The 26,013-nt window shown below is 33.9% G+C and overlaps 1 protein-coding gene across 2 annotated transcripts in view; it reads right to left on the bottom strand.

Annotated features, from left to right (window-relative positions):
• The window catches only part of LOC145259845 (acyl-CoA-binding domain-containing protein 5-like), a 63,585-nt gene that overhangs the window by 29,327 nt on the left and 8,245 nt on the right, over positions 1 to 26,013 (bottom strand). For both annotated transcript variants that reach the window (XM_080117685.1, XM_080117684.1), the window contains exon 2: positions 5,488 to 5,608. In XM_080117685.1, coding sequence (XP_079973811.1) covers positions 5,488 to 5,608 — 121 coding nt within the window. The remainder of the gene's footprint in view (positions 1 to 5,487; positions 5,609 to 26,013) is intronic.

Below are 26,013 nucleotides of genomic sequence, written 5' to 3'. Positions count from 1 at the left end.
GGAGGCGGTAAAAAAAAAGTGAAAGAAATTGTTGAGATTTTACTGCTACACTATGAGGCCATAAGAAGTGAAAAGCATTCAAATTTCTACAATGTCAATCAAAAAGTTGACTTGCTAATGAAATGGCGGAAAGCTTAATTGGCCTTCAGCCAACATTCATTTTTCCATTCATTTGTTTCCCCACGATGTTGGGGAAAACCAGCTACCAACAAAAAGGGAGTGTCCAAATGAATAGCAATTGTCTGATATGAGGGGTTTTCCCCACATTGATCAAAGCTAATTGCTTTCTGGACGTCCCGGCACAAAAGGCCGGGAACCTGCTTTCGCTTTTGATTAGTTTCGCTTTTATACGAAAAACACGAACAAACACGCGAGAGGATGGAGTAGCATGAATTTTATAAAAGTCAATCAAAATAAATCTAGAGACGACGTCCCTTCGCAAATCGTAGATATTACAATCTAGGGAGTATATAAAAAGTTCTAAAACATAGTAAGCCCCATCCCCCCCCCCTCGAGAACTCCATCAAAAAAAGCCTTTGCTGGACATACAAAAACGCACGCAGCCGTTTTGCCTTTTATATAGATAACGAAAAATTTGTTTAGACAACATCTTTCTTTAGAACAAGGTTTCTTGAACATTTTCATTTGTATCAAAAAAAGAAAACAATGTCTGCGAAAAACAAAAACTACAAGTGCAAATCCAATGACAAATACCTCTGTAAAATATGAAATAATATGCACTTCCATAGTTCATATTATATAATCCAGGAAATGGGTTGTCAAAGCAGTCTGTATTCAGATTCTCTAAGTTATTGGGTGTTATATGATATAAGATCCATGTTTGATTTAATGCAAATATTACTTAAATTTTTCATTTATTTTTAAAGCTAAGAAGTTTTTACTTTTCTAAGGAGCCTGTGCTGGAAATAAACATAATTAACATTAATTTAATCATGTGATTGTTCTTGCACTATAAAATAGATACCGTTAAGAGTTGCACATTTTGACATGTTGAAAGAAATAAATGGTAAGATGAATAATATCTTGGAATATAGCTGTTTTTCATCTATTTTATATATATATATATATGAAAATAAATAAAATAAAAAAGTGCTTGCACAAGAACAAATATTTTCAGTGATATATTCTGATTATTTGCACAAAAATCCATTTATCTGGCAAGTTTCATTGCTAAATGTTTTATAGAAAATGTGTAAAAAAAAATGTGATAAAACGCATATGAAAAAATATCTAAAAATGCAAAAAGTCATAACTTCCTTATTTTAATCAGATTTTTTAAATTTTACAAAAAGAAAGTTATTTCTTGTATTGTGGTTATTAAAACATTTTAAGCCATTTTCCTTTTCTATGCGTATTGCTCAAATATTTTTTTTTAAAACAATTTCATTTCTTACCCTAAAAATGATCAGCTAAATATTCTTCAAATCAATGAAACGCAAAAAAAAAAAAAGTTAGAATCTCATATTTTCAATTAAACCTACAATAACACCAAAGAAATCTTGCAATCTATTCATTTTAAGACAGGCCCAGTTTTAGATTTCAATTTCTTGTACGTAAAATACATTATAATTTAATTTTAGTTCTCCAACTTTATATTGGTCCTGGATATGACTTTAAACTATATCCAGCGGTGAGGCCCCAGCTTGCGGACTTTGGGGAGTGTGGAGCCACCCTTTGATTACTCCCAGGTCTGCTCTGACCCGGAGTGGTAGTACCTATTAGGGTCCCAACTATGAGTTAAATAGAAACCGACTTGAAAACAACAAATATAGTCTATTAAAAAAATCTTTCAAAATCTTTGGATTCGGCATTAAATAACCTCAAAAAACAAAAACAACCAACCAACCAACTTTATATGGATAGATGGTATGTCTAAGGTATTGCAACATATGTGCATTTACTGCAGATTACTTGGAAATCATTAATTTTTGGAGATTTTCAGTGGCATATTCAAAATCCTTGCACAAAAATAGACTCATGTAGCAAATTTCATTGCTTAATCTTGTTTTAACAGATATAACATTTTTCCTGAAAAAGTATTAAAAAAAAAAAATGTGACAAAATGCATATGGTTTTAATGAGAGAAAAATACCCAAATGTGTGAAGCACAAAAGCAGTCATAACTTTCTTAATTTTAGTCACATTTTAAAAATTTAAAAAGATTCTTGCTTAGATCATCAAGCTCTTTCTATGCCATTGAGATATTTCATTTTTTTTCAGTTACATTGCTACTATAAGATTAACGGTGTTCACACAGGGACAAATGCTTTTATATTAATTGTAGTATAAAAAAAGAGGTGACGTAGATTCAATGGTTAACAACACAGACTGACCAACTGAGTGTCCCAAGCTCGAATCCAGTTAATTCCACAAAATAACGGCGCTCCTACAGAATTGGGACAAAACTTTTGGAAATCATAAAACTGAATTTCACACATGAAAACAATGGTATCTACGTATTCCTCATATTTTTAAGATGATTTATATTCAAAAATTACGAAAATTGATAAAGTAGAAATTATTTATTAAAGAAAATAAAAAATAGAATTTGATGAAAACGATCGTAAAACACAGGAGAGTTCAATAAGGAGGTAATTTCCATTCGAATTAAACAAAGATGGCGGCAATTTTTCACCTGCTAACACGATTAAAATTGCTTTGTTTAATAATTCAGTAATATTCAAGTAATTTCAACTGCATAGTTTAGAAACTAACATTGTAATTTATTAGAATTGACAAAAAAAATCAGTAGAAACTATTGTTTTTTTATTTGAAAACTCCATTTATCGACTACAAAATCTTGTTTCAATAATCTAGAAACAGCAAAATAACTTAGGATGTTGGCAACCTTTATGTGGTCCCTTTGGTAAGTACCTGATGTTTTTCTAGAAATAATTCTGACTAGAAAAATATCGGGGAAAACCAATGCCAACAATTGAATCTCCAGATTCATACAATATGATGATGATGTAAAAAAAAAAAAAAAAAATTGGAAATCCCTGCTGATAAATACAAAACAAGCTAAACTAAAGTCATTTTATAAGCTAGAAAGGAACTCTTTAAAACTCATATAACAGCTCATCATGCATCATTCGTTGACATTTGCCACCAAAGTGGGTCATTGAGCTAGAGAAACGATATGTGTAAAACCTTCTATAAAACAGAAATACAATTCTCATAACTTATTACGGTCGATTGAATTTAAAAAGCATTGCCAACAAAAGGTTTTTGTTTGTCGTTTCCATACAATAGACATTTTAATTTCTCATAAAACTAAGTGTTTGGGTCATGTCAACTTCCACAACTGTAAAAATAAAATATTAAAAATTAATTTAAAAAAAAAAAAAAAAAAAAAAAAAAAGATAATTTCTCAAGACTTTTTTAGTAATTTGTAATTAGGATTAGTAATTTGTATTTATAACGATTTCATATTTATTCAAAAAAAAAAAAAAAAATATCGATTTGGAAATCTTAAGACAATCTGGAGTGAATGTAGTATTATGGTGATTGAAGATTCAAGCTAGAAAAATGATAGACATATATAAGGTACAGGGACATGGCTGACCATAGATCTCTTTCCTCAACACTTAATTTCCTAGTGCCCATTTTTGTATTTTCCAGACTACAGAAGAACCCTGGGATACGGTGGCGCTGGGATACATATTTTTCAGGTTACAATGTGGAATACAATGTTTTTCTGGCCCCTGGTTACAGTATTTGTCCCGCCTAACGGTATTATTTATGTTATTTGATTATATACATGTGTATTACATACTGTACTGTATTTTGTTACAAATTTTTAATGCTGTATCTTGCAGTTCTACTGCACTAAATTTTTTTAAGTCCTGAAGTTTTAAAAAATATGCATAAACAAAAATACTATTTTAATCTGACTTATTCGTTCCACAATGTTTCGACCAATGTAACTGCTGACCTTCATCAGATGCATCTTTCCGAACTTGGGATATCCTTATGGCAATCTTAGAAACTTACACAGAATTTAAAACGGTTTAAAGTTCTGTATATGTTCCCGCACTCGACAAAGATGTTGATAACATTTCAAGTGTTTGGATGATGTTATGTTCGAACCTTCCTAAAATAAAAAAAAAAAAAAAAAAAAAATTGTTTTTCATTTTTTTTTTTTTATCAATTGTACATCTTGACTACTATTCTCATCTTCATTGTTATTTTCATGTTTCAGACAATTTAACCTACAACCCTCTCCAATCTATGTTCTCCCCCCACCCCCCATGCAAGACTTTCGCAACAAGCACTCGTCTAGCTATAACCATTGTCCACAATTTCTCCCACTATCTGTGCCTGAATCTAAATGCAAATGCTTCTTTCCTAGAATTGCCCACTTGTGGAACTCTGTACTCCAGGCCTGCTTTCCAGCTGATTATAACAGTCATCTTCAAATCCAAAATAAATAAGTTCCTATTGCGCTGTCTCAATAAATAAAATTCCACCCAACTTCCACCACTACCGATCGCTAGGCTGTTGTCCTACAGACCACCTTACAATCTTTAACCCTTATCCTCGAATGACTAAGTCTTGATAAATGGTGATCTCCTTGCAAGGGAAAAAAAAATAAATAAATAAATAAATAAAAAAAAGGTTAAATTTCTAAAACCGGGAATCCTTATGATAAACTCAGAAACTTACACAGAATTTCAAACTGAACTCTTTATTTAATCAAGTGAAGCAGGCATGGTCCCCCATGAGAGCACAGTGAATGACTAAGTTCAGCATTTGCCCCACCACCATTTAGCCCTAAAAGTCCCTAGAGGCATCAAATCTTGGTGAAAATGAACAAACAGTGCAGTTTTAGGTCTTAACGTATGTAAATTTGAGTTCTACATTATGCAGAAAAATGACCAAGTCCATCATTTGCCTGCCACTCCCCACCATTTAGCCCCAAAAGTCTCCAAGACCTTAACATATTTAAATTTGAGTTCAGCACCATGCAAAACTGCTAAATAGACATACACACAAAATTTGGGACAAATATAGTAAAATAGTCCCAAAAATGGAGTGTTTTTAATAGCCCTAAAAACGCCCCTGGGGCACACTCAAGAGTTATCGCGAAATATAGACAAACAATATTACATAGAAATCAGTTAGTTACAACTTTTCAGAAAGTTTTATAAAAATCCAAGACATCAATTTTTTTTAATAAGCACAAAGTGTCAATTTTAGCCATTTTAACCCGAAAGGCACCCCTAGGGTGGGCAACTAGAGTTTTTCCGGAAAATCCGTTCTGTTACTTTTTTACTCATATCATGTTTAATGTTTGTGCAAAATTTCAAGAAATTCCAAGTCGTAGTTATTGAGAAAACTACGGAACGAACGAACAGACAAAGGTGAATTTACAGGTCCACCCTCCTTTTGTCGGGGGATCAAAAAAGTACAATATTTTGTTTTAACAAAAAAAAAAAAAAAAAGTGCGGTGTATGTGATGCTAACCATTTGGCTTTTTTGACAACATCCCAGAAATTAGGTTTTGGAGCCGTACATTGTCCTTCTGTGGCTTGCTTGTAGAAAGCATAAAATTTCAGCATCATCTCATTCGATGGTTGGAAGGAACCTGAAAGTAGTTTAAAATAAATATTTAATATTGAATATCATAAAGAAAATGTCTTCTCTCTGGTTTTTGTGCAAAATTCCTCCTATATTAAAAAAACAAAAAAGGAAAACCTGTATAATGTATGTACCCATGACAAAACAAAAATATTATATTCCAAAATTGATCAAGTAGTTTTATTTTTAAATAAGAAAATCAAATTTTAGGAGTATTGGAGGAGTGACTGCTTTGCCTGGTATTTTGAAAAAAAAAAAAAAAAAATCTCATAAAACAAGGGAGATAATTCAATAATAATTTAAACATGGGAGATTTGTGTTGTAATGTCTACGAATTTCCATTAATCATTTAAAAATATTTTTTTTATAAAAATAAAACTATTTGATCAGTTTAGGTAATTTCTGGAATATGATATTTTCATTTCATCATATATACAAATTTTTCTGCTTTTTTGTTTTTAATGTGATGGAATTCTGGACAAAAAACAAGTATTTATAGCTCTTGTAGCAATAGACTAGAACAATCAGAAACTTCAAGCTTGATACATTGGGAGTGTCAGCTTAGAATAATCAAGGAGTTATCTCTCTAAGACATGATTTAAGTTATCTCCCTTGAACATTAGTAGCCAACAAGAGAATACACTTATACTTCTGGAAATCAAAAATATATTAAATTCCACCCATGCATGAGTTCAAAACCTGAGTATCTTTTCTAGCTCAGCTTTCAAGTTAGTCAGACATGGTTAATCTGGCTCTCATATATTAACAGTTATCATAACTTGCTCCTATCAGATGTATTTCAAGATTGTAGTTGTTTTAGGCTCCTTTAATTCTGGTCGCAGTTAGATGAGATTCTGGTTCTTGTCCAGAATTCTTTTAATATTTGAAAAAAAAAAAAAAAAATTCTGTATGATGCACACACCCATGACAAAACAAAAATATCATATTCCAGAAATCACATAAATTGATTAGGTAGTTTTATTTTTATAAAGAGAATAATTTTTACACGATTAATGGAAATTTGTAGACATTACACCATAAATCTAGCAAGTGTGGTAGGATCGAACCAGAAGCCCTGAGGCAAAGTTTGAAAATAAAATCGGCCAACCAGAATGAGTTACTGAAAGATGTTTGAATTTATTTAAGTAAGAACCAAATTGACAGGTGCGCGCACGGAAGTCGTAGAGCAATAGCTATTCAGCAAATGAGGTCAATGACCAGGTTTGTTTGTTATAAGCGAAGTAAAAAAAGAAAACGTTAAAACTTAAGCGGCGGGGGGGGGGGGGTAATCAAAACATCGAGAAAAAAAAAAGCTAACATAAGGCAAACAAACGATGTTAAATGTAAAAATCGAAAAGACAAAAAAAAAAAAAAACAGATAAACGAACACGTAAAAAATGGCTTAAATAAGCCTGTTTCCATATTAAAATTTTTAAAAAATCGGTGGGTACCCGGATGTTTTTGGGTGTGTGGTCGGGGGTGGATAAGCGAAGTAAAAAAAAAAAAAAAAAACAGAAAAATGAACATTACGTGAAAAATGGCTTAAATAACACTGGTTTAATATTTAAATTTAAAAAAAAAAAAAAAAAAAAAAAAAAAAAAAGAAGATATCTCACACCACAATTCGAACCCAAAACGTTTAGATAACGAACCAACGCGCTAACCAACTAAGCTAACATGACGTACATGAAATGTAGTCAGTTTTTCAACTATTTAAAGTAAATCAGGTCATGACGTTATCTGACGCATGCGTAGAACTGGTCGTCGTCACAAGAGGACCGTTTTTGGTTGTATTTTGAAATGCCGGGAACAGTGCATTGGCTATGAGAGATTAACGTCAGGAGTGCGAGTTCCATTATCGAAGCATTGATTTAATTTTAATAAAATAAAATATGCATCAGGTGTGCTTGAAAGCCAAATTACAACACAATATTATGAAAATAAACAAATATTTTACTTGTTTGAAATTTATAATATATTTATCGAATTAAATCAACACTTCATTCCTGGTATTTCAAAATACAACCGCTGAGAAACGATGCATGGATCTTTACTACTGGCCCTTTTTTCTCCAACTTTACAACATGACAAGAGAGAAGAAGAAAAAAAAAAAAAAATATTGAGGATGAAGTTTGACTCCGAAATATATTTAAATTTTAAATTTCAAACAAGTAAAATATTTGCTTATTTTCGTAATATTGCGTTGTAATTTGGCTTTCAAGCGCACCTGATGCATATTTTATTTTACATGCAACCTTTTTAAAACAACAATTAAGTTAAATAAAAAAAAAAATAGGAGGCTTTACTTTTGGAACGATTGTCATATTTAACAAGCAGGGCTACATGGCATTGCTTGGAGTTAGAGTGTGGAATAGCATCATATAAAAGTTTATTTCACAAGCAACCTTAATGTTGTCAGCTAGATATCTTATTTATTCTTAAGAGTGCTGGTTTGACTGTCCGTCACTTTCTTAACCTTGTGTCACATCTTCTTGCAGTGAGAAGCATCTTAACCTAATTCACTGTGTAACATGGTAGAAAAACATTAGTTCCTTTCTTTGTCTTTTCTTGTTTCAGCTGGCTCCATCTAGAGAATTTAGTGTGTCACAAACAGATGCTTGACTAGGTCAGTGTACCCAATGATACAGGGCTTAACAGAGTTGAAAGGGAAAAGATAACAAAGTATCAAGGACTTATGTATGATATGAAACGAAATTGGAAATTAAAAGACGTTTCAATTATACCAGTCATCATAGGAGCAACTGGGCTTATGAAAAAGAACTTTAAAAAGTACATAGCAAGCATACCCGGTGAACCAAGTGCAAGTGAAATACAAACGATTGCACTGAAAGGGACGGCTAGAATCCTGAAAAGATCTCTTGGTTGGACTCACTAAAATAGGGGTAAATGTCAGACATCTGGTTGGATGTCCCATCCCCTAGAAGAAAAAGTTTAAGAAAAAAAAAAAAAAAAAATCAGGCATCACTGTACACTGCAGAAATAGATACAAGCGTTAGCCAATCTCTGTTCCAGTGGTTAACTGCATAAAGGCAAGGACTCCAGATCAGCTTGCCATTGTTTCACTGTCCTAAGCCATGTTGCCAAGGAACATGAAGAATGCAGCGTAAACAGTAGTGATGAATCACCTCAAGCTTTCATAGATCGTTTGCTCTCACTTCCAAACTGTCCAATTTTTCTAGCATTAGTTCCTTTAAAGGTCACCTTGAGACGCAAAACTACTTCCATTATATTCACATGAAAATTGTGCTTCTAGTATGTCTTAATTTTATAAATATTTATTCATGCAGTTTGGTTTGGTTGTTTTGTAAAGTAAATTTGTTATTTTTATTTTTCACTTGGCAGAACATGGTTGAATTTTGCAAAGGGAAAAGATAAAAACAGTAACATCAACGTTTGGTGCATTTTTAGATCAGGAAGCCAATATCTTTAGACAGCCTGATCTGATAGCAGCAGACCTTTTAGTTTAGCAACATATAATAGAGAGTGACTCTCATATAATAATGTATTATGCCAACAACATTCAGTTTAAAAACGTTGAACCGGCTTCCTCCAAAGGAGGAAGTATCAAGGGAATATTAAATTCACAAGCAGTCCTTAGTCACATGTATATTCCAGTCAGGGGAGATAACATTAGGCGTTATCTATTTGCTTCTCACTGCAAGAAGATGTGACACAAGGTTAAGAAGGTGAGGGACAGTCAAACCAGCACTCCTAGGAGGAGCACTTTGGCCTATAAAAAATTGCCTTGCCAGCCCTGTCAGCATTCTCAGGTAGGTGAACATCAGACAGTAAACTTACTCCACCCAAAAGACGGAAGGCAACAGCTTGTTTGCAGTTTTTGCAGGGAGGTGTGAACGCTTGGTATTCCCAAATGGTCACCCATTTGATACTGACCAGGTTCAATATTGCTTAACTTCGGTAATCTAATGAGAACAGGTGTGTCACCGTGATTATACCGTAAAGGTCACCTAGAGACGCAGAACAACTTCCATTACATTCACATGGAAATTGTGCTTCTAGTAGGTTTTAATTTTTAGAGACAGACCGACAGATAGATAGACAGAAAGAAGTAGTGGCAGATAGGTATTCAGAACATCTTGTCTTCCACAGAGTATTGTATACATATAAATAGGATATATTTGAACTTTTAAAGCAATTTGTGACCACTTCCATTGTCTTCCCAATAGATTTTACATAAAAATACATTTTAAGATTTCATTTAAAGTCTCTAATATTTCTTTCTACAAAGGCCACACAAACAGTAGTTTTATATATAGATATGTACAGGATAATCTCCTAAACTAATGAATGAATCAATATTAATTTTAAAATATACTAGAAGATTTACCTGGTGTTGCTTGGTATTAAACAGAATGTTAAATCCCTTAAAAAAAATTAAAAAAAGGAACCGAGACATATTCATGCAAGTATGTGTTTTTTTTTTTTAAACAGTTCACTTCTTGTAAGTAAAAAAAAAAAAAAAATACTTGAGCTGAGATCGAAACCAAAACATAGACAGCGAATCAAGTACGATAACCATTAGGCCAGCTTGACATAACCATCACGAAATGTTCTCAAACTATTCTTAACATAATGTAAGCGAATCGTGCATGTGCAGTCATAAAACAGTTGACAAACAAATGAAAATCTGATTACCCCCCCCCACCAATTTTTTAATTCTGACCCTCTATCTATCTTCTTTGCCCCCCTTCTCAAGTCCCTCCTCCTCCCATTCTTCACTAGCTGGCCATACACACAGACAACTCGCTTTTATATAATAGATTTCTTGAGCAATTTCTTTCCAAATTAATACATAACACTGAAAAACCACCACCTCTGATGAAACCCGGCTCAATTGATCCTCAGAAAATTTATTTTTTTCTAAATTTTAAATATTATTCATCCAAGGCAATGACTATCAAGAATATACTAGCAACTTTATCTGTGCCTAAATCAAAACGTGGATTCCATGAACAAAGCTTCTTTCTTAGAACTGCACGCCTGTGGAACTCTGTTCTGTCTGCCTGCTTCCCACCTGACTACAACTTGGATGTCTTTAAGTTCAACGTTAACAAATTCCTAATGAATCACCCCCTTAAGTAAACACTTCATCAAATCTCAACACTAACTTACTATACTTGCAATAACCCTTATCCCTGAGTGGCTTCCGGGCCTTGATAAGTGGTGACCACAGTGTAAAAAAAAAAAAAAAAAAAAAAAAAGTTTGGGGGGGTCTTTGTTTTGTAGGGTTTTTTTCTTAGCTTGGCATACATATATACAGACAACTTCCCGACATTGCCAGAGAAAAAAGTGTAACCTATTTTCATTTAAAATTCCCTAATCTCAATCTTCATTTCCCCCCTCCTCCTCTTCCATCTCCACCCAGTCCGTTCCTTTCACTGATATATACACACATACTTTTATAGATTCCTTGAGGAAGGAGTCTACATAAGGGAAATAACTCCTTGATTAAAAAATCAGAGTTACTTCCAATTAGTTAGATTATCTATCTGGAAAATAGCCCCCACCCTCCACAACGAAATTTGTGATAGCTTAGAGTCAAAGAAAGAATTTTTTTTTTTCTAACTTTAATATATTATTTATCTGGGGCAATGCCAATCAAGAATATACCAACTTTGTGGGTGTTTGTTTTGTATGTTTTTAGTTTTAACCGGATATACAAACATACATACAACTGGTCTTTATATTATAGATTAGGCAACTCCAACCTTTGAACATTTTCTCATCTAACAATGTTGTTACAACTAAACAATGTCAACATGGCAAACGAAAGGTGATTCTCTAATCTCAACCTAATTAATAAAAAAAAAGATAACATATTGTATTTATATTTTATCAAAAGAAACAGGTGTTAATGAGAACAGGTTGATTCAAAAACTGGAACAGACGCTACAACCTATCAGTATCATCAAGATTACATTTCTCATTGATTGGTTTCTTTTAATGTTTTTTTTTTTACATGGAGGTCACCACTTATCAAGGCCCGGAAGCCACTTGGGGATGAGGGTTATTGCGCACAGTAATCAATGGGATAATATCGTAGTAATCGTTAGTATTGGAGATTTGATAAAGTGTCATTACTTAAGGGGACGATTCATCAGGAATTTGTTTATGTTCGACTTGAAGGCATCCAAGTTGTAGTCAGGTAGGAAACAGGCAAACGGAAGAGAGTTCCACAGGCGTTCACTTCTAAGAAAGAAGCTTTGTTCATGGAATCTAGGTTTTGATTTAGGCATAGATAAAGAGTGGGGAAAATTACTGACAGTGGTTTCAGCCAGACGGGTGTTTTTCACGAAAGGGGGGGGGCAGAGATTGGAGCTCGGACGAGCACTCGCCATGTAAAAAAACTATAAAACAAAGACAGGCTCACAACGTCTCTTCTGTGCGAGAAAGGTTGCAGAAAAGAGAAAACGGCATTCCGCATTAAGCTATGAAGTCTATTTTGTACTCTGTGAAGGCAGGACAGGCTGTTTTTAGCAGCTCCTGCCCAGATATAGCAGCAATACTCCATCTTTGGACATACTTGGCTTTTATACAGATAGGGAATTGCATCAGTAGTGAGATCTTCTGGAGTGGTAGAAGGGTCCCATCATTTTCCCAGCGACCTGTGCAACAAACTTGATGTACGTGTTCCATTTCAGATCAGGTGTAAAGGTCAAACCCAGAAGCTTGTCAAAACATGGAGCCTCTCCCAGACGAGAGCCATTCATTTCAATTGATGCCAGATGGAGATCAGAGTGTTGATGATGTAAAGATAGGAGCTTGGTTTTAGATGCATTAGAAGTAACCAGCCACCTCTTCCCCACTGTACCACGCGCTCAAGATCAGAGGAGAGAGAATCAGAGAGAACTTTGTTATTTACGGCCTTTGATGTGTTGCCATAGATGGTCGTGTCATCAGCATAGATGTCAATGAACGATTTAAGTATGTGTTTTGGGAGATCATTGATGTAGATCAGGAAAAGAGTTGGGCCCAGGATGGACCCCTGAGGGACTCCAGCATTAATACTGTGGGCCTCTGATTTCTGCCCATCAACCACTACTCTTATGAGCCTATCAGAGAGAAATAATTTAATAATTGAGAAAACATTTCCAGTTATACCGTAGCTGGAAATCTTGTGAAGTAGGCCTTATGCCATACCTGATCGAAGGCCTTTGATATGTCAAGAGCAATTGCCCTAGAAAGGAAGCCTTTGTCGAGAGATTCACTAATCCTATGAGATATAAGCATTAACACATCTGCTGTAGATCTAGTAGAACGGAAACCATATTGCATGTCACTAAGAGGGTTATTTCTGCTGAGGTGGTTGACTACTTCTCTATTTAATATTGTACTGCATATCAATTCAAATTATTTAATGCCGAATATAGTAATTTTGGAAAATGTTTTTATGCTTCAAGTTCTTTTTTTTTTTTTTAATTTTGAAATATTTATTCATGAATTTGGTTTGGTTGTTTTACAGCATATCAACTCTTTGGGTTATTTAGTGTAAAATCCAGTAATTTTCGTAAAAAGTTTATGCTTTCAATTTTTTTGTAAATATTTATTTATGCAGTTTGGTTGGTTGTTTTGTAAGGGAAAATTATTATTTTTGTTTTTGACTTCGCAGAACCCGATTGAATTTTGCAAAGAGAAAAGATAAAAACAGTAACATCAATGTTTGGTGCATTTTAGATCAGGAAGCCAATATCTTCAGACAGCCTGATCTGATAGCAGTAGACCTTTTAGTTTAGCAACATATAATAGAGAGTGACCCTCATATAATAATGTATTATGCTAACAACATTCACCTTAAACAAGTTGAAGCAGCTTCCTCCAAAGGAGGAAGTATCAAGGGGATATTAAATTCACAAGCGGTCCCTAGTCACAGGTATATTCCAGTCAGGGGAGGTAACAACATTAGGTATTATTTATTAGCTTCTCACTGCAAGAAGATGTGACACAAGGTTAAGAAGGTGAGGGACAGTTAATTCAACACCTCTAGGAGGAGCACCTTGGCCGATTAAAAATTATCTGGCCAGCCCTGTCAGTATTCTCAGGTAGGTGAACATCAGACAGTAAACTTAAGATGGGACGCAACATCCTGTTTGCAGTTTTTGCAGGGAGGTGTGAACGCTTGGTATTCCCAAATGATCACCCATCCAATACTGACCAGGTTCAATATTGCTTAACTGCAGTAATCTAAGGAGAACCGGGTGTCAACATGATTATGCTGTAATATAATAATGCCACAAATGGAATCGTTAAAATTCACAATCCTTTTTTACAATTTCAATCACCAAATCTAATAGGTCCCACTTTGTCAACTAAGCTCCAACCCCTGTCTCATCGCTTCAATGTTGCATCACTGTGCCTGTCTTACACATATTTTAATGGAATGTGTTCTGATGTACTTGTTGCACTTGTGCCCCCTCAATGTACATAACCCCGACAAACCCATTCCGCAACAAAATCTTACCCCTTCACTGTTGAGGTCCTTAAATGCCAAAAAGCTTTCTACTGTAATAGTTTCTTCCCTCAAACAGCTAAACTTTGGAATTCCCTTCCTGCTACCTGCTTCCTTGACTGTACCGATATGCAGAAGTTTAAATGTAACATAAACCAACATCTTGTTAATCTTTCCTAGGCATGGTCTCAAATAGTAGCCCCTTACGTTCAAGTGGTGATATTAGTGTTGGGACGATTAATCAGAATCGGGAATCGGAAAAATCGGAGCTTTTTGGGGTATCGGGAATCGGAAAAATCAGAGCTTTTTGGGGTATCGGGAATCGGAAAAATCAGAGCTTTTTGGGGTATCGGAAATAATTGAACCTATTTTCCGATGCCAGAACCGATTCCTTAAATTATCTTTTTTTATTTGATTTTGGTTTAAGAAACATCTTCCACTGCTTGAAGTAATACTAAAATAGTAAATATTTATTGATTTAAACTTCCAAGAAGGCTAAAATCTCTAGATCACCTCATCACAAATGTGTTTTTACGTTTAAGAAAATATAGGCACATTTAAGATGTGTTTTTACGGTAAGACAAAATAATACTTTTGTAGTTAAATATTTAGAGATTTATAAAGAATCAGAATCAGTAATTGTATCAGAATCGGGAATTTAGTACGAAATTGGTAATTGTTTTGGAATTGAGAAAAATATTGGACTCGTTCCATCACTAGGTGATATGCATCGTTCGGGGTGAACACGAGTAAAAAAAAAAAAAAAAAAAAAAGATGCGATGGTTAGGGTTAAAGTTTTTGTTTAACTCTGACTTATCAAAGTTTCAGTTATGAAACTTGGTGGACAAGTCAATCTTTGTCTTATTGCTGCTCAAAAGTATCATTCAGATGTGCACATCTGCATGGCAAGCACGCATGGATCCAGCTGATTTGGATTGTGATGATAATCTTTAATTCAGGAATAGTCTACGGACTTTTGACATCAATCATTGATTGCCTTGACAAATAACACCTTACATGAAAGGTCACCTATCTAGTTCTAACCATGCTCAACGTTGCTTAACTTCGGTTATCTGACGAGAACCGGTGTGTCAACATGATTATGCGATATATATATATATATATATATATATATATATATATACTAGCAGGGAGACCCGACGTTGCCTGGGATTGAATGATCATCAATGAATATTTCACACTCCTATATTTTTATTGTCATCGAAATCCGTGAACCACCAAGGCGGAAGCTTCACATGCTTCCATGCAGTAACAGTCCAAACGCACTCTAAGAGAACCTACTGTTTTATTTTATAAAATTATTTTATATAAACTTTTTTCCAGTTAACGAAAAAAAAAAAAAAAATTTTTTAAATAAATATTAAGAAATTTACATGTGGAGTTTGAACCTACAGATCACATCATGAAAATAAAAAAAAAAAAAAAAAACAACACAAACATGCTATCAACTTACCCACAGTAGAATTTTCACGGCTTGTTCTATATATGCTAAGCGATGACATGGTAAAATGGCTTTACCGATGATAGATAAATTAAAATAAGGGTTTTGATTATCAGTAATCATCAGAGGTATTCCGAGACAAAACTTAAGATCACTACCTGAAATAAAATCTGTTCAGCTATTTCAGAGTCTATAGGGAACGAACTCACACAAAGTTGTATTTATATAATTCTAGGCACACACACACACATATATATAATAAATTAAAACATGACTTTATCCAAACACATTAAAATTTAATTTTCTCCTAACCTGTATATAGTATACAGGTTGTTAGAAATTTTAATGTGTTTGGATAAGTTCTTAAATTGCATGTAATAATCCCATTTTTTACATTTTTTTCGTAGTAATCCTAGACTTCAATTTCATTATTTTCAAGATCATAAAAATAATTTCTTATGCTGATGTGTACATGTTCATGCATACAAGGAAAATATAATTTTACATTCGCAAGAATTGTTATCATTGCTATGACATGAAATCTTTTTTGCTATTTTATTTTGGTGAAGATATCTAATAATGATAATATTGTTAGTTCGAGAAATTAATTTTTCATCCATTTATACTGATTTCATTAACACAGAATTTAGAGACCTTTTTGGTAATATTCCCAATTTTTTTATTGTTAACATCTACAATGCTTTATTTCCATTCTAGAAAAATAAAAAAAATAAAAAAAAAATTAAATGCATGCACTTTTTTTTACTACTTAAAACTATAACTTTAGCAAAGGTGTTTTTGTTTACACAAAATAATACATTTTCACTACAAATTTTTTAAAATGCTAACTTCATTATATTTTGTGATCGTTAATAAATATTGAAAATTTCATTGAAATTGGTTGATTTCTTGCATTTAGGTGAATTTTTGAAGTGAAAGGAGGGATCAAACTCTTTATGCATTTTGGAGATGGACCATTTATTTTGCACATACTTAAATAAACATTTTTATTTCAAAATACAATTACCTAAAATAATGAATATTTTTATAATCTTCAAAAAAATACAGAAATTAAAGTATAATAATGCTTCAATTTCTCTATTAAATAAAATTGACTTTTTGAGCTTCCATAAAAATTCTATTTGTCGTCTTTTCATTTGTTTTACTATACTCGCTTTTTGGGGATAATTCAGCAATTTTTTTTATAAAAACCAAGAGTTTTTTTGTTTTTTTAATTCAGTATCTTAAGACTTTACTAATTATGTTTGAAATATTTTATTGCGGACTATTATCCTCATCTTTCTTTGTTGTTCCATGACGTTTTTCGGCCAACTATTCCTCTGGCCTTCGTCAGGTGGTAACTTCAACAGGATTGGGACTCCGAATCTCCTAACTGCATTCTCAGCAATTACTGCCATCCATAGTTGTTGTTGTCTCACCAATTTTTGGCCAAGTAAGCCTCTGGCCTGCTTTGGGTAGGATTGAAACCACTATCTTCAGACAATTTAAATGTGCCTATATTTTATTAAACTCATCACAAGTGTTTTTAAGTTTACAGATTTTAACCTTCTTGGAAGCTTAAATCAATAAATATTATTTTATTATTAATACATGCAGTGGAAGATGTTTCTTAAACCGAAATCAAATAAAAAAAAAGATAATTTAAGGAATCGGTTCTGGCATTTTTTTTTTTTTTTTTTTTTTTTACATAGGCCTCACCACCTATCAAGGCCAAGAGGCTACTCGAGGATAAAGGCTAAAGAGTGTATAGTAGAAATTGGACAATATAGTAATCGTTAGTAATGGAAATTCAGTAAATTTGTTAACAAGTGGAACGGCTCATCAAGAACTTGTTTACGTTCGGCTTGAAGACAACTATATTGTAGTCAGCTGGAAAGCAGGAAAACGAAAGACAATTCCACAGGCGTGCAGTTCTAAGAAAGAAGCTTTGTTCATGGAATCTATGTTTAGGTTTAGGCACAGATAAAGAGTGGGGGGAATTATTGATAGTATTTTCAGCTAGACGAGTGTTTCTTGTGAAAGTTTGGCGAGAGGGGGCCATAGACTGAAGCTCAGTCAAACACTTTCCATGAAAATAACGATACAGCAGAGACAAACTCGCAACATCTCTTCTTCACGGTTCACGTGAAACAACAAAGATGAGGATAATAGTCCGCAATAAAATGAATAAAAAATACTCATCTCAATAATTCCAATTAAAATAATATGTTCGAAATAGTTCCAGAAAACTAATATTTATCTTTACAATTTATTTAACTTTAAAATTTACGCTGAATTTTCGTGTTTCCACAGCTGCCATGAAAACATTTTTCATTATAACTTTTTTCACCTGTAAAAATATATTTTTTTTTATATTAGAGATTACCTTTAGTCTTTAATCTTTCAAACACAATCCAAAAGTAATCGGAAATTTATAAGAAAAATTATAAGCCAGCTTTCAAAACCATGGATCCTATAAGTTTTCACCATTAAATTGCACCTATCCAGATTTTATCATTTGTTAGTTTAAACAAGTTGTTGAAAACTTGTTTGCAAATATGAATAAATGGATTCTTCCGTTAGGTTCACACAACAAGTTGTTGAAAACTTGTTTGCAAATATGAATAAATGGATTCTTCCGTTAGGTTCACACAACAAGTTGTTGAAAACTTGTTTGCAAATATGAATAAATGGATTCTTCCGTTAGGTTCACACAACAAGTTGTTGAAAACTTGTTTGCAAATATGAATAAATGGATTCTTCCGTTAGGTTCACACAACAAGTTGTTGAAAACTTGTTTGCAAATATGAATAAATGGATTCTTCCGTTAGGTTCACACAACAAGTTGTTGAAAACTTGTTTGCAAATATGAATAAATGGATTCTTCCGTTAGGTTCACACAACAAGTTGTTGAAAACTTGTTTGCAAATATGAATAAATGGATTCTTCCGTTAGGTTCACACAACAAGTTGTTGAAAACTTGTTTGCAAATATGAATAAATGGATTCTTCCGTTAGGTTCACACAACAAGTTGTTGAAAACTTGTTTGCAAATATGAATAAATGGATTCTTCCGTTAGGTTCACACAACAAGTTGTTGAAAACTTGTTTGCAAATATGAATAAATGGATTCTTCCGTTAGGTTCACACAACAAGTTGTTGAAAACTTGTTTGCAAATATGAATAAATGGATTCTTCCGTTAGGTTCACACAACAAGTTGTTGAAAACTTGTTTGCAAATATGAATAAATGGATTCTTCCGTTAGGTTCACACAACAAGTTGTTGAAAACTTGTTTGCAAATATGAATAAATGGATTCTTCCGTTAGGTTCACACAACAAGTTGTTGAAAACTTGTTTGCAAATATGAATAAATGGATTCTTCCGTTAGGTTCACACAACAAGTTGTTGAAAACTTGTTTGCAAATATGAATAAATGGATTCTTCCGTTAGGTTCACACAACAAGTTGTTGAAAACTTGTTTGCAAATATGAATAAATGGATTCTTCCGTTAGGTTCACACAACAAGTTGTTGAAAACTTGTTTGCAAATATGAATAAATGGATTCTTCCGTTAGGTTCACACAACAAGTTGTTGAAAACTTGTTTGCAAATATGAATAAATGGATTCTTCCGTTAGGTTCACACAACAAGTTGTTGAAAACTTGTTTGCAAATATGAATAAATGGATTCTTCCGTTAGGTTCACACAACAAGTTGTTGAAAACTTGTTTGCAAATATGAATAAATGGATTCTTCCGTTAGGTTCACACAACAAGTTGTTGAAAACTTGTTTGCAAATATGAATAAATGGATTCTTCCGTTAGGTTCACACAACAAGTTGTTGAAAAATTGTTTGCAAATATAAATAACTGGATTCTTCGATTAGGTTCATACAACAAGTTGTTGAAAACTTGTTTGCAAATATGAATAACTGGATTCTTCCATTAGGTTCACACAACAAGTTGTTGAAAAATTGTTTGCAAATATGAATAACTGGATTCTTCCATTAGGTTCAAACAACAAGTTGTCTGAAATCCATGCAGATCATTTTTTTATAGTGGTAAAGATTCTGTGTAGAACCATCCATACTTTTTGGAACAACTGCTAATCTCAGTCGGTACAACAAACCAAATTAGGTATGTGATATACACATATCTGTACGTGATGTTGCCAAGCTAATCAAAAACCTTTATTCCAGTAAAGCAACTGGCCCTGACGGTATTCCAATTATAGTACTCAAAAAACTTCAACCAGAACTAGCGCCCATACTTACAAAACTGTTTAAACGTTGTCTTAAGGAGAATTGTTTCTCATCACCATGGAAAATCTCATCAGTATGCCCTGTATTTAAGAATTCAGGTTATCGCTCATCCCCCTCTCAGTACAGGCCAATAAGTCTCCTGTGCGTCATGAGTAAGTTGCTGGAATCTGTGTTAAATACAGAAGTAATCAACGATCTAAATACAGAAGTAATCAACCTTCTTAGTGACACACAATATGGTTTGCGTTCTGCTAGATCTACAGCAGATATGCTTACAATTATATCTCATAGGATTAGCGAATCTCTCGACAAAGGCTTCCTTTCTAGGGCAATTGCTCTTGACATATCTAAAGCCTTTGATAGGGTATGGCATAAACGTTTACTTCACAAGATCTCTAGCTATGGTATAGCTGGAAATGTCTTCTCAATTATTAAATCATTTCTTTCTGATAGGTTCATAAGAGTAGTAGTTGATGGGCAAAAATAAGAAGCTCACAGTATTAATGCTGGAGTCCTTCAGGGGTCCATCCTGGGCCCAACTCTTTTCCTGATCTACATTAATGATCTTTCAAATCACATCCTTACATCATTTGTAGACATTTATGCTGATGACACTACCATTTATGGTAGCACATCTAAGACAGTAAACGACCAAGTTCTCTCTGATTCTATCTCCTCTGATCTTGAGCACATGGTACAATGGGGAAAGGAGTGGCTGGTTACTTTTAATGCATCTAAAACCAAGCTTCTCTCTTTACATCATAAACATTCTGATCCACATCTGGCATCAATTGAAATGAATGGCTCGCGTCTTGAGGAGGCCTCAAGTTTTGACAGGCTTCTGGGCTTGACCTTTACTCCTGATTTTAAATGGAACTTGTACATCAAATCTGTTGCCAAGGCTGCTGGAAAACTGGTGGGATCCTATTGATCCAGTAGATATCTCACTGCTGATGCAATTCTGTATCTATATAAGAGCCAGGTACATCCAAGGATGGAATACTGTTGTCACATCTGGGCAGGAGCTGATAGAAAGGACTTGTCCTGCCTTGATAGAGTTCAAAATAGACTTCGTAGCCTCGTAGGAGATGTCCTTTTCTCTTCCCTGCAACCTCTATCTCACAGAAGAGATGTTGCGAGTTTGTCTCTGATGTATCGTTATTTTCATGGAAAGTGTTTGACTGAGCTTCAGTCTATGGTCCCCTCTCGCCAAACTTTCACAAGAAACACTCGTCTAGCTGAAAACACTATCAATAATTCCCCCCATTCTTTATCTGTGCCTAAACCTAAACATAGATTCCATGAACAAAGCTTCTTTCTTAGAACTGCATGCCTGTGGAATTGTCTTCCGTTTTCCTGCTTTCCAGCTGACTACAATATGGTTGTCTTCAAGGCTAACGTAAACAAGTTCTTGATGAGCCGTTCCACTTGTTAACAAATTTACCAAATTTCCATTACTAACGATTACTATATTGTCCAATTTCTACTGTACACTCTTTAGTCCTTATCCTCGAGTAGCCTCTTGGCCTTGATAGGTGGTGAGGCCTAGGTATGCCCCTTCTTTGAAGAGTACAGAAACAAAACATGTATTTACATACAGTGCTGGCGCAAGGGTTCATCCCTCCTTAGTCCCAAATTTTATTTAGAATATCAAATCTTCCAATTACTTGTTATAATCTAACCAATATGTTAAAAATCAAAGAATTATCCAATTTTATTTTCAGCAATTATCTATAATATAAATCTCACCTGTCTGTTTAAATGTATGTATGTATGTATGTATGTATGTATGCTTTGTGTCAGGTCATGTCATATGCTACTGGTACCATGTAACCCAGTACTACCTGCCTCATGGTCGGGTTACCGGCGACTAAACTGGTTCCCCCACCAGACTTGTTTGGTGAGGAGGGTGGCTAGTCTCCCTGAAGGATTAAAAACAAGACCTTTCAAAGGGCGAATGAACTTTTTTTCGGGGTCAACGGCCAACTAGCACCGTGTATATTTGTGTGTATGTATATATGTGTTGGGGTGGAGAGGGTTCCCGTAAGCCGTGGTGAAGGCAACCTTTCTAGAAGCAAATCTCTGATTTAAAAACCCATAAAGCGGGAGACCAGTACCCGCATTAAGCTGGTCTGCAGTTTAATTTGTTGCTGGCTACCTTGCTCTTGCTTGTTGCTGGATCTCAACATTTTGAACCGAGAGAGAGAGTTAGCTGTCGTACAAAGCTAAGACTCTGTAACATCTTTGTATAGATACTCCCTCAGGCATTTGGGCTCATGGAATTTAAGTGTTCGAGGGAGTGGCACTCGTCTGGCAAGACGTTGCAATCATCATGTATGCCTAAAACTTTTGACAGAGGCAACGGATTTTCACGAGATCAGTATAGTTTTGAAGCTCAACCTTTCAGACAACAAATATCGAAAAATTGGCTAAAAACATTAATTCCTTCACCCTCAACTGGGCACTTTTCTACAGGGAGGGGTCGCTTTTTTTTTTTCCGATATTTTTGAAAGTCATCCCCTCTTTTTGATTGATTAGCCTTAATTTAAACCTTCGCCACTTCCTGTTTGGCAATGGATGCAATGGCAAAAGCGTCACGTTTTTTTTCTTTTACATTCTTTTCCTTCTTTGCGATACGGGTTCGAGGCTGCCTGCCTACTATCACTTTTTTTTTCTGAACACACATTATAAAGATTTTAAAGTGAAAGAATTTCACAAAGTCAGAATACATTCTTTCTTTCAATGTGATCTCATTACAAACCCACATCTTCCTACTTCCTCTTACCTCCTTTCCCCTCTCCTCTTCCCTCTCTCTAGTTTTTTTTTTTTTTTTATCCCCCAAACAAGGCATATTGAGAATTTGACATAAATGGTTTACTATTTGGAATCATATCAAACAGGGTACTGTGAGGAGTTAAGTAGTCAGATCTTCGTTCACATTACATTTAAACTTCTGCATGTCAGTGCAATCAGGGAAACAGGGAGGAAATTATAAAGTCTGACAGTTGGAGGGAAGAAACTATTAAAGTAGAAGGCTTTCTGGCATCGAGAGACCTCAGCAATGAAGGGGTGTGATTTTACTGCCTGTCGGTTTAGTTGTATGTACATTAACGGAGCACAAGTGCTACGAGTCCATCAAAGCATATTACATTAAATCTATATATATAAAAGGCAAAATGTGTGTGACCATTTCGTGTATGTCTCGCAAAGGCTTCTTTCGCACACGCTCCCGGGGTCGTTACTATCGCTTAAAACTGTTTGTATACCCCCTATATCATAATACTTAGGATTTGTGAACGCGGGTCGTCTCTAGATTTATTTATGTAGACTTTTATGAGATTCGTGCTATTTCGCTCTGTCCTCTGTTTGTCATGCATTTTAGTATAAATACATTGAAAAACATTGTGTTCTCGGCTTTCGCTGCTTTCCCCCCACTTCCCACCGTCATCTGGGGGAAGTGAAAACTAAAAATAACGATCGTGCGATAACCTCATTTAGCGTCTTCCTGTCAATCAAACTTCTTTTAGCTTTATAAGCTTTAACTTAACAAGCTAATCTATTACTCGCACTCGTGGTCGAGACCGTTAAGTAGTTGGTATTGTTTTCCACTTCCGGGTTCAATCCCTCCTCCCGACCAAACGTTTTTTTTTATTACTTCGCTTATTCTTTAGTTTACCCCCCCCCCATACGCAGGTTTATTTATGCCATTTTTTTTTTTCGTTTTGGTTTTGTTTTTTTTTACATCGTCTTTTTTATAATATTTAAGCAGGATTATTAATTACCCCCCCCCCCCATACACATGCCTACAAATACCCGAACAACGCCGGGTATCCCCCGCTAGTTACTTATAAAACAGACACAGGAGTGTAACGTTGCAGCGATGGAACATAGGTTGGAGCTTGGCTGGTAGCGCACAACCTATAAAATTTATATAGTTTTGTGCCCAAAATATGTGTGCACTTAAATAGAACATTTTCTTTAAATGATAAACAATTATTTATTTTAAACAATATATACAGAATTTTTATATTATAAACAATATAAATAGAACAGTTTAATTTTAAACAGAAATAGATTTTTTTTATAATTTTGAAAGAAATATTGTTCAAACTTTTTTAATTTTAAACAATGTAAATAGAACTTTATAATTTTGAACTTTTTAATATTTTATTGTAAAATAAATATTATTCTCGAATGCATTTTATTATACGTTTAAGTGCACGCATATTTTTGGCACAAAACTATGGCCACCATTTTTAACATAAAAAATTATATTGCTTAATATTCGAAAAACTATGTATTTGCAGAAAATTTAGATGCGATATTCGTTTTCAGCATAGTCAAAAACTCATAGAAGTCGACATTCCAAAGGAAAATGTTCAGGTGGAAACCAAGTAAAAAAAATTATCATTATCAAATTATCGTTTAAAATTATAAAACGTTCGGTACTTATGTATTTTTGTTACCGTGCTGAAATATTTTGAATGCCATTCTTAACATGGGAATAGGAGAGCGTTTTGTAACAATTATGTGCTTCCATCTAATAATTTATTTAAAAAAAAAAAAGGTGCTTAATGTTTAAGATATCGTGAAATGTTCTGTTTAAAATTAAATAGTTTAAAATTAAAAAATGTTGTTTAAAATAAATAAGTAAAAAGTGAGAGAAAAAAGATATCGTTAAAAAAAGATCGTGAAACGTTTTAAAATAAATGAGAAATGAAAAGTTTATATAATATTGCCATGGTAACGGTACCGGTGATTAGGGAAATTAGTTCCTTTTATGTGATAAAGGGTTCGAGATTATTTTACCACCTAAACTACAGACCTGCCATAACATATGCATCTAGGCTTTGTTTACATGTTACAGCAATTAGTAGTAGTAGCAATAATATTTTTAATTAACGAAGACATCAGCCTCTCTCTCTCTCTCGCTCAATAAACAAATGTAAAAAAAATAAATAAACAATGAAAAAAAATAATAATAATTGCTCAATTTTTTTTTGTCTCCGCCGGCAGAAAGATTTGGTATTGATTTTATTACGTAATGACTGTGCCTAAATCCAAACGTAGATTCCATGAGCAAAGCTTCTTTCTTAGAACTGCACGCCAGTGGAACTCTCTGCCGCTTACCTGTTTCCCACCTGACTACAACTTGGACGTCTTCAAGTCCAACATAAACAAACTACTGACAAACCGCCCTCTTAAGACACTCTATCAAAACCCCCAATACTAATGATTACTACAATACTATCTCATTGATTACTGTACACGCAATAACCCTTATCCCTGAGTGGCCTTCGGGCCTTGATAAGCGGTGACCTCCATGTAAAAAAAATAAATAAATAAATAACTTTTGTGAGATAAAACCCTAAATTTTATAGAATTAAAACAAATATATCTGCGAGAACAAGCTAATCGAATAGAACCCAGAGCGTTCGTAAATGTGTATTCCGAAATTAAATGTCTATTCCAGAATAAAATCTCAACCAATCAAATTTGCCGGAAAGCGTGAACAAAAGAACACACACGCTATTGTATTAATATATAGATAACCCGGATATAAGAGACTTTTTCGGGGGGGGGGGGTTAGAGACAATGAATTCTAATTATCTCTATCTTTATCAAGTTAACTGATGCGTATATGATCAGATGTTTCTAGCTACAGGATTCCGTTTTTCACTATTGTAGCGAAATTCCAAAATTGAAATACTGAATTTCATTTCAAGTGAAACCAATGGTATCTACTAAATTGTCATGTCGCAGTAAGGAACATATCCAAAAATTACAAAAAACGATTAGGTAGAAAATTAATTATTAATGAAAAATGGTTTTCAAAGACAATTAGCAAAAATTAAGTTTTTTTAAATTGGTCAAAAATTTCCAGTTTTCAGAAAATATTTACCTCCCTTTTATTATAATTAGAACTCTCTTTTTTTTTTTCTTTTTTTTTTTTTGCAAAACTCAATTTTTGCTAATATTCATTACTGCGACATGACTATTCAGTAGATACCATTGTTCTCACATTTCAATTTTTTTTTTTATTTTGCTACAATAACAAAGAACCAAGTATTCACTACTAAACTAATTAACTGATCATTATGAGTTTTGCTTATAAGTGTAACAGTGGATACTGTGGGTTATATTTAGTTCAATTTAGTTTTATACAAAAAGGTGGTAAAACAGGGGTGGAAGCCCATTATGA

This window comes from Euprymna scolopes, chromosome 35 (genome assembly GCF_053919585.1).
Source record: "Euprymna scolopes isolate OS-2025 chromosome 35, ASM5391958v1, whole genome shotgun sequence".
NCBI classification, from domain to species: Eukaryota; Metazoa; Mollusca; class Cephalopoda; order Sepiida; family Sepiolidae; genus Euprymna; species Euprymna scolopes.
The sequence above is the reverse complement of the archived record's forward strand: the minus strand, read 5'-3'. Positions and strand labels throughout refer to the sequence as shown.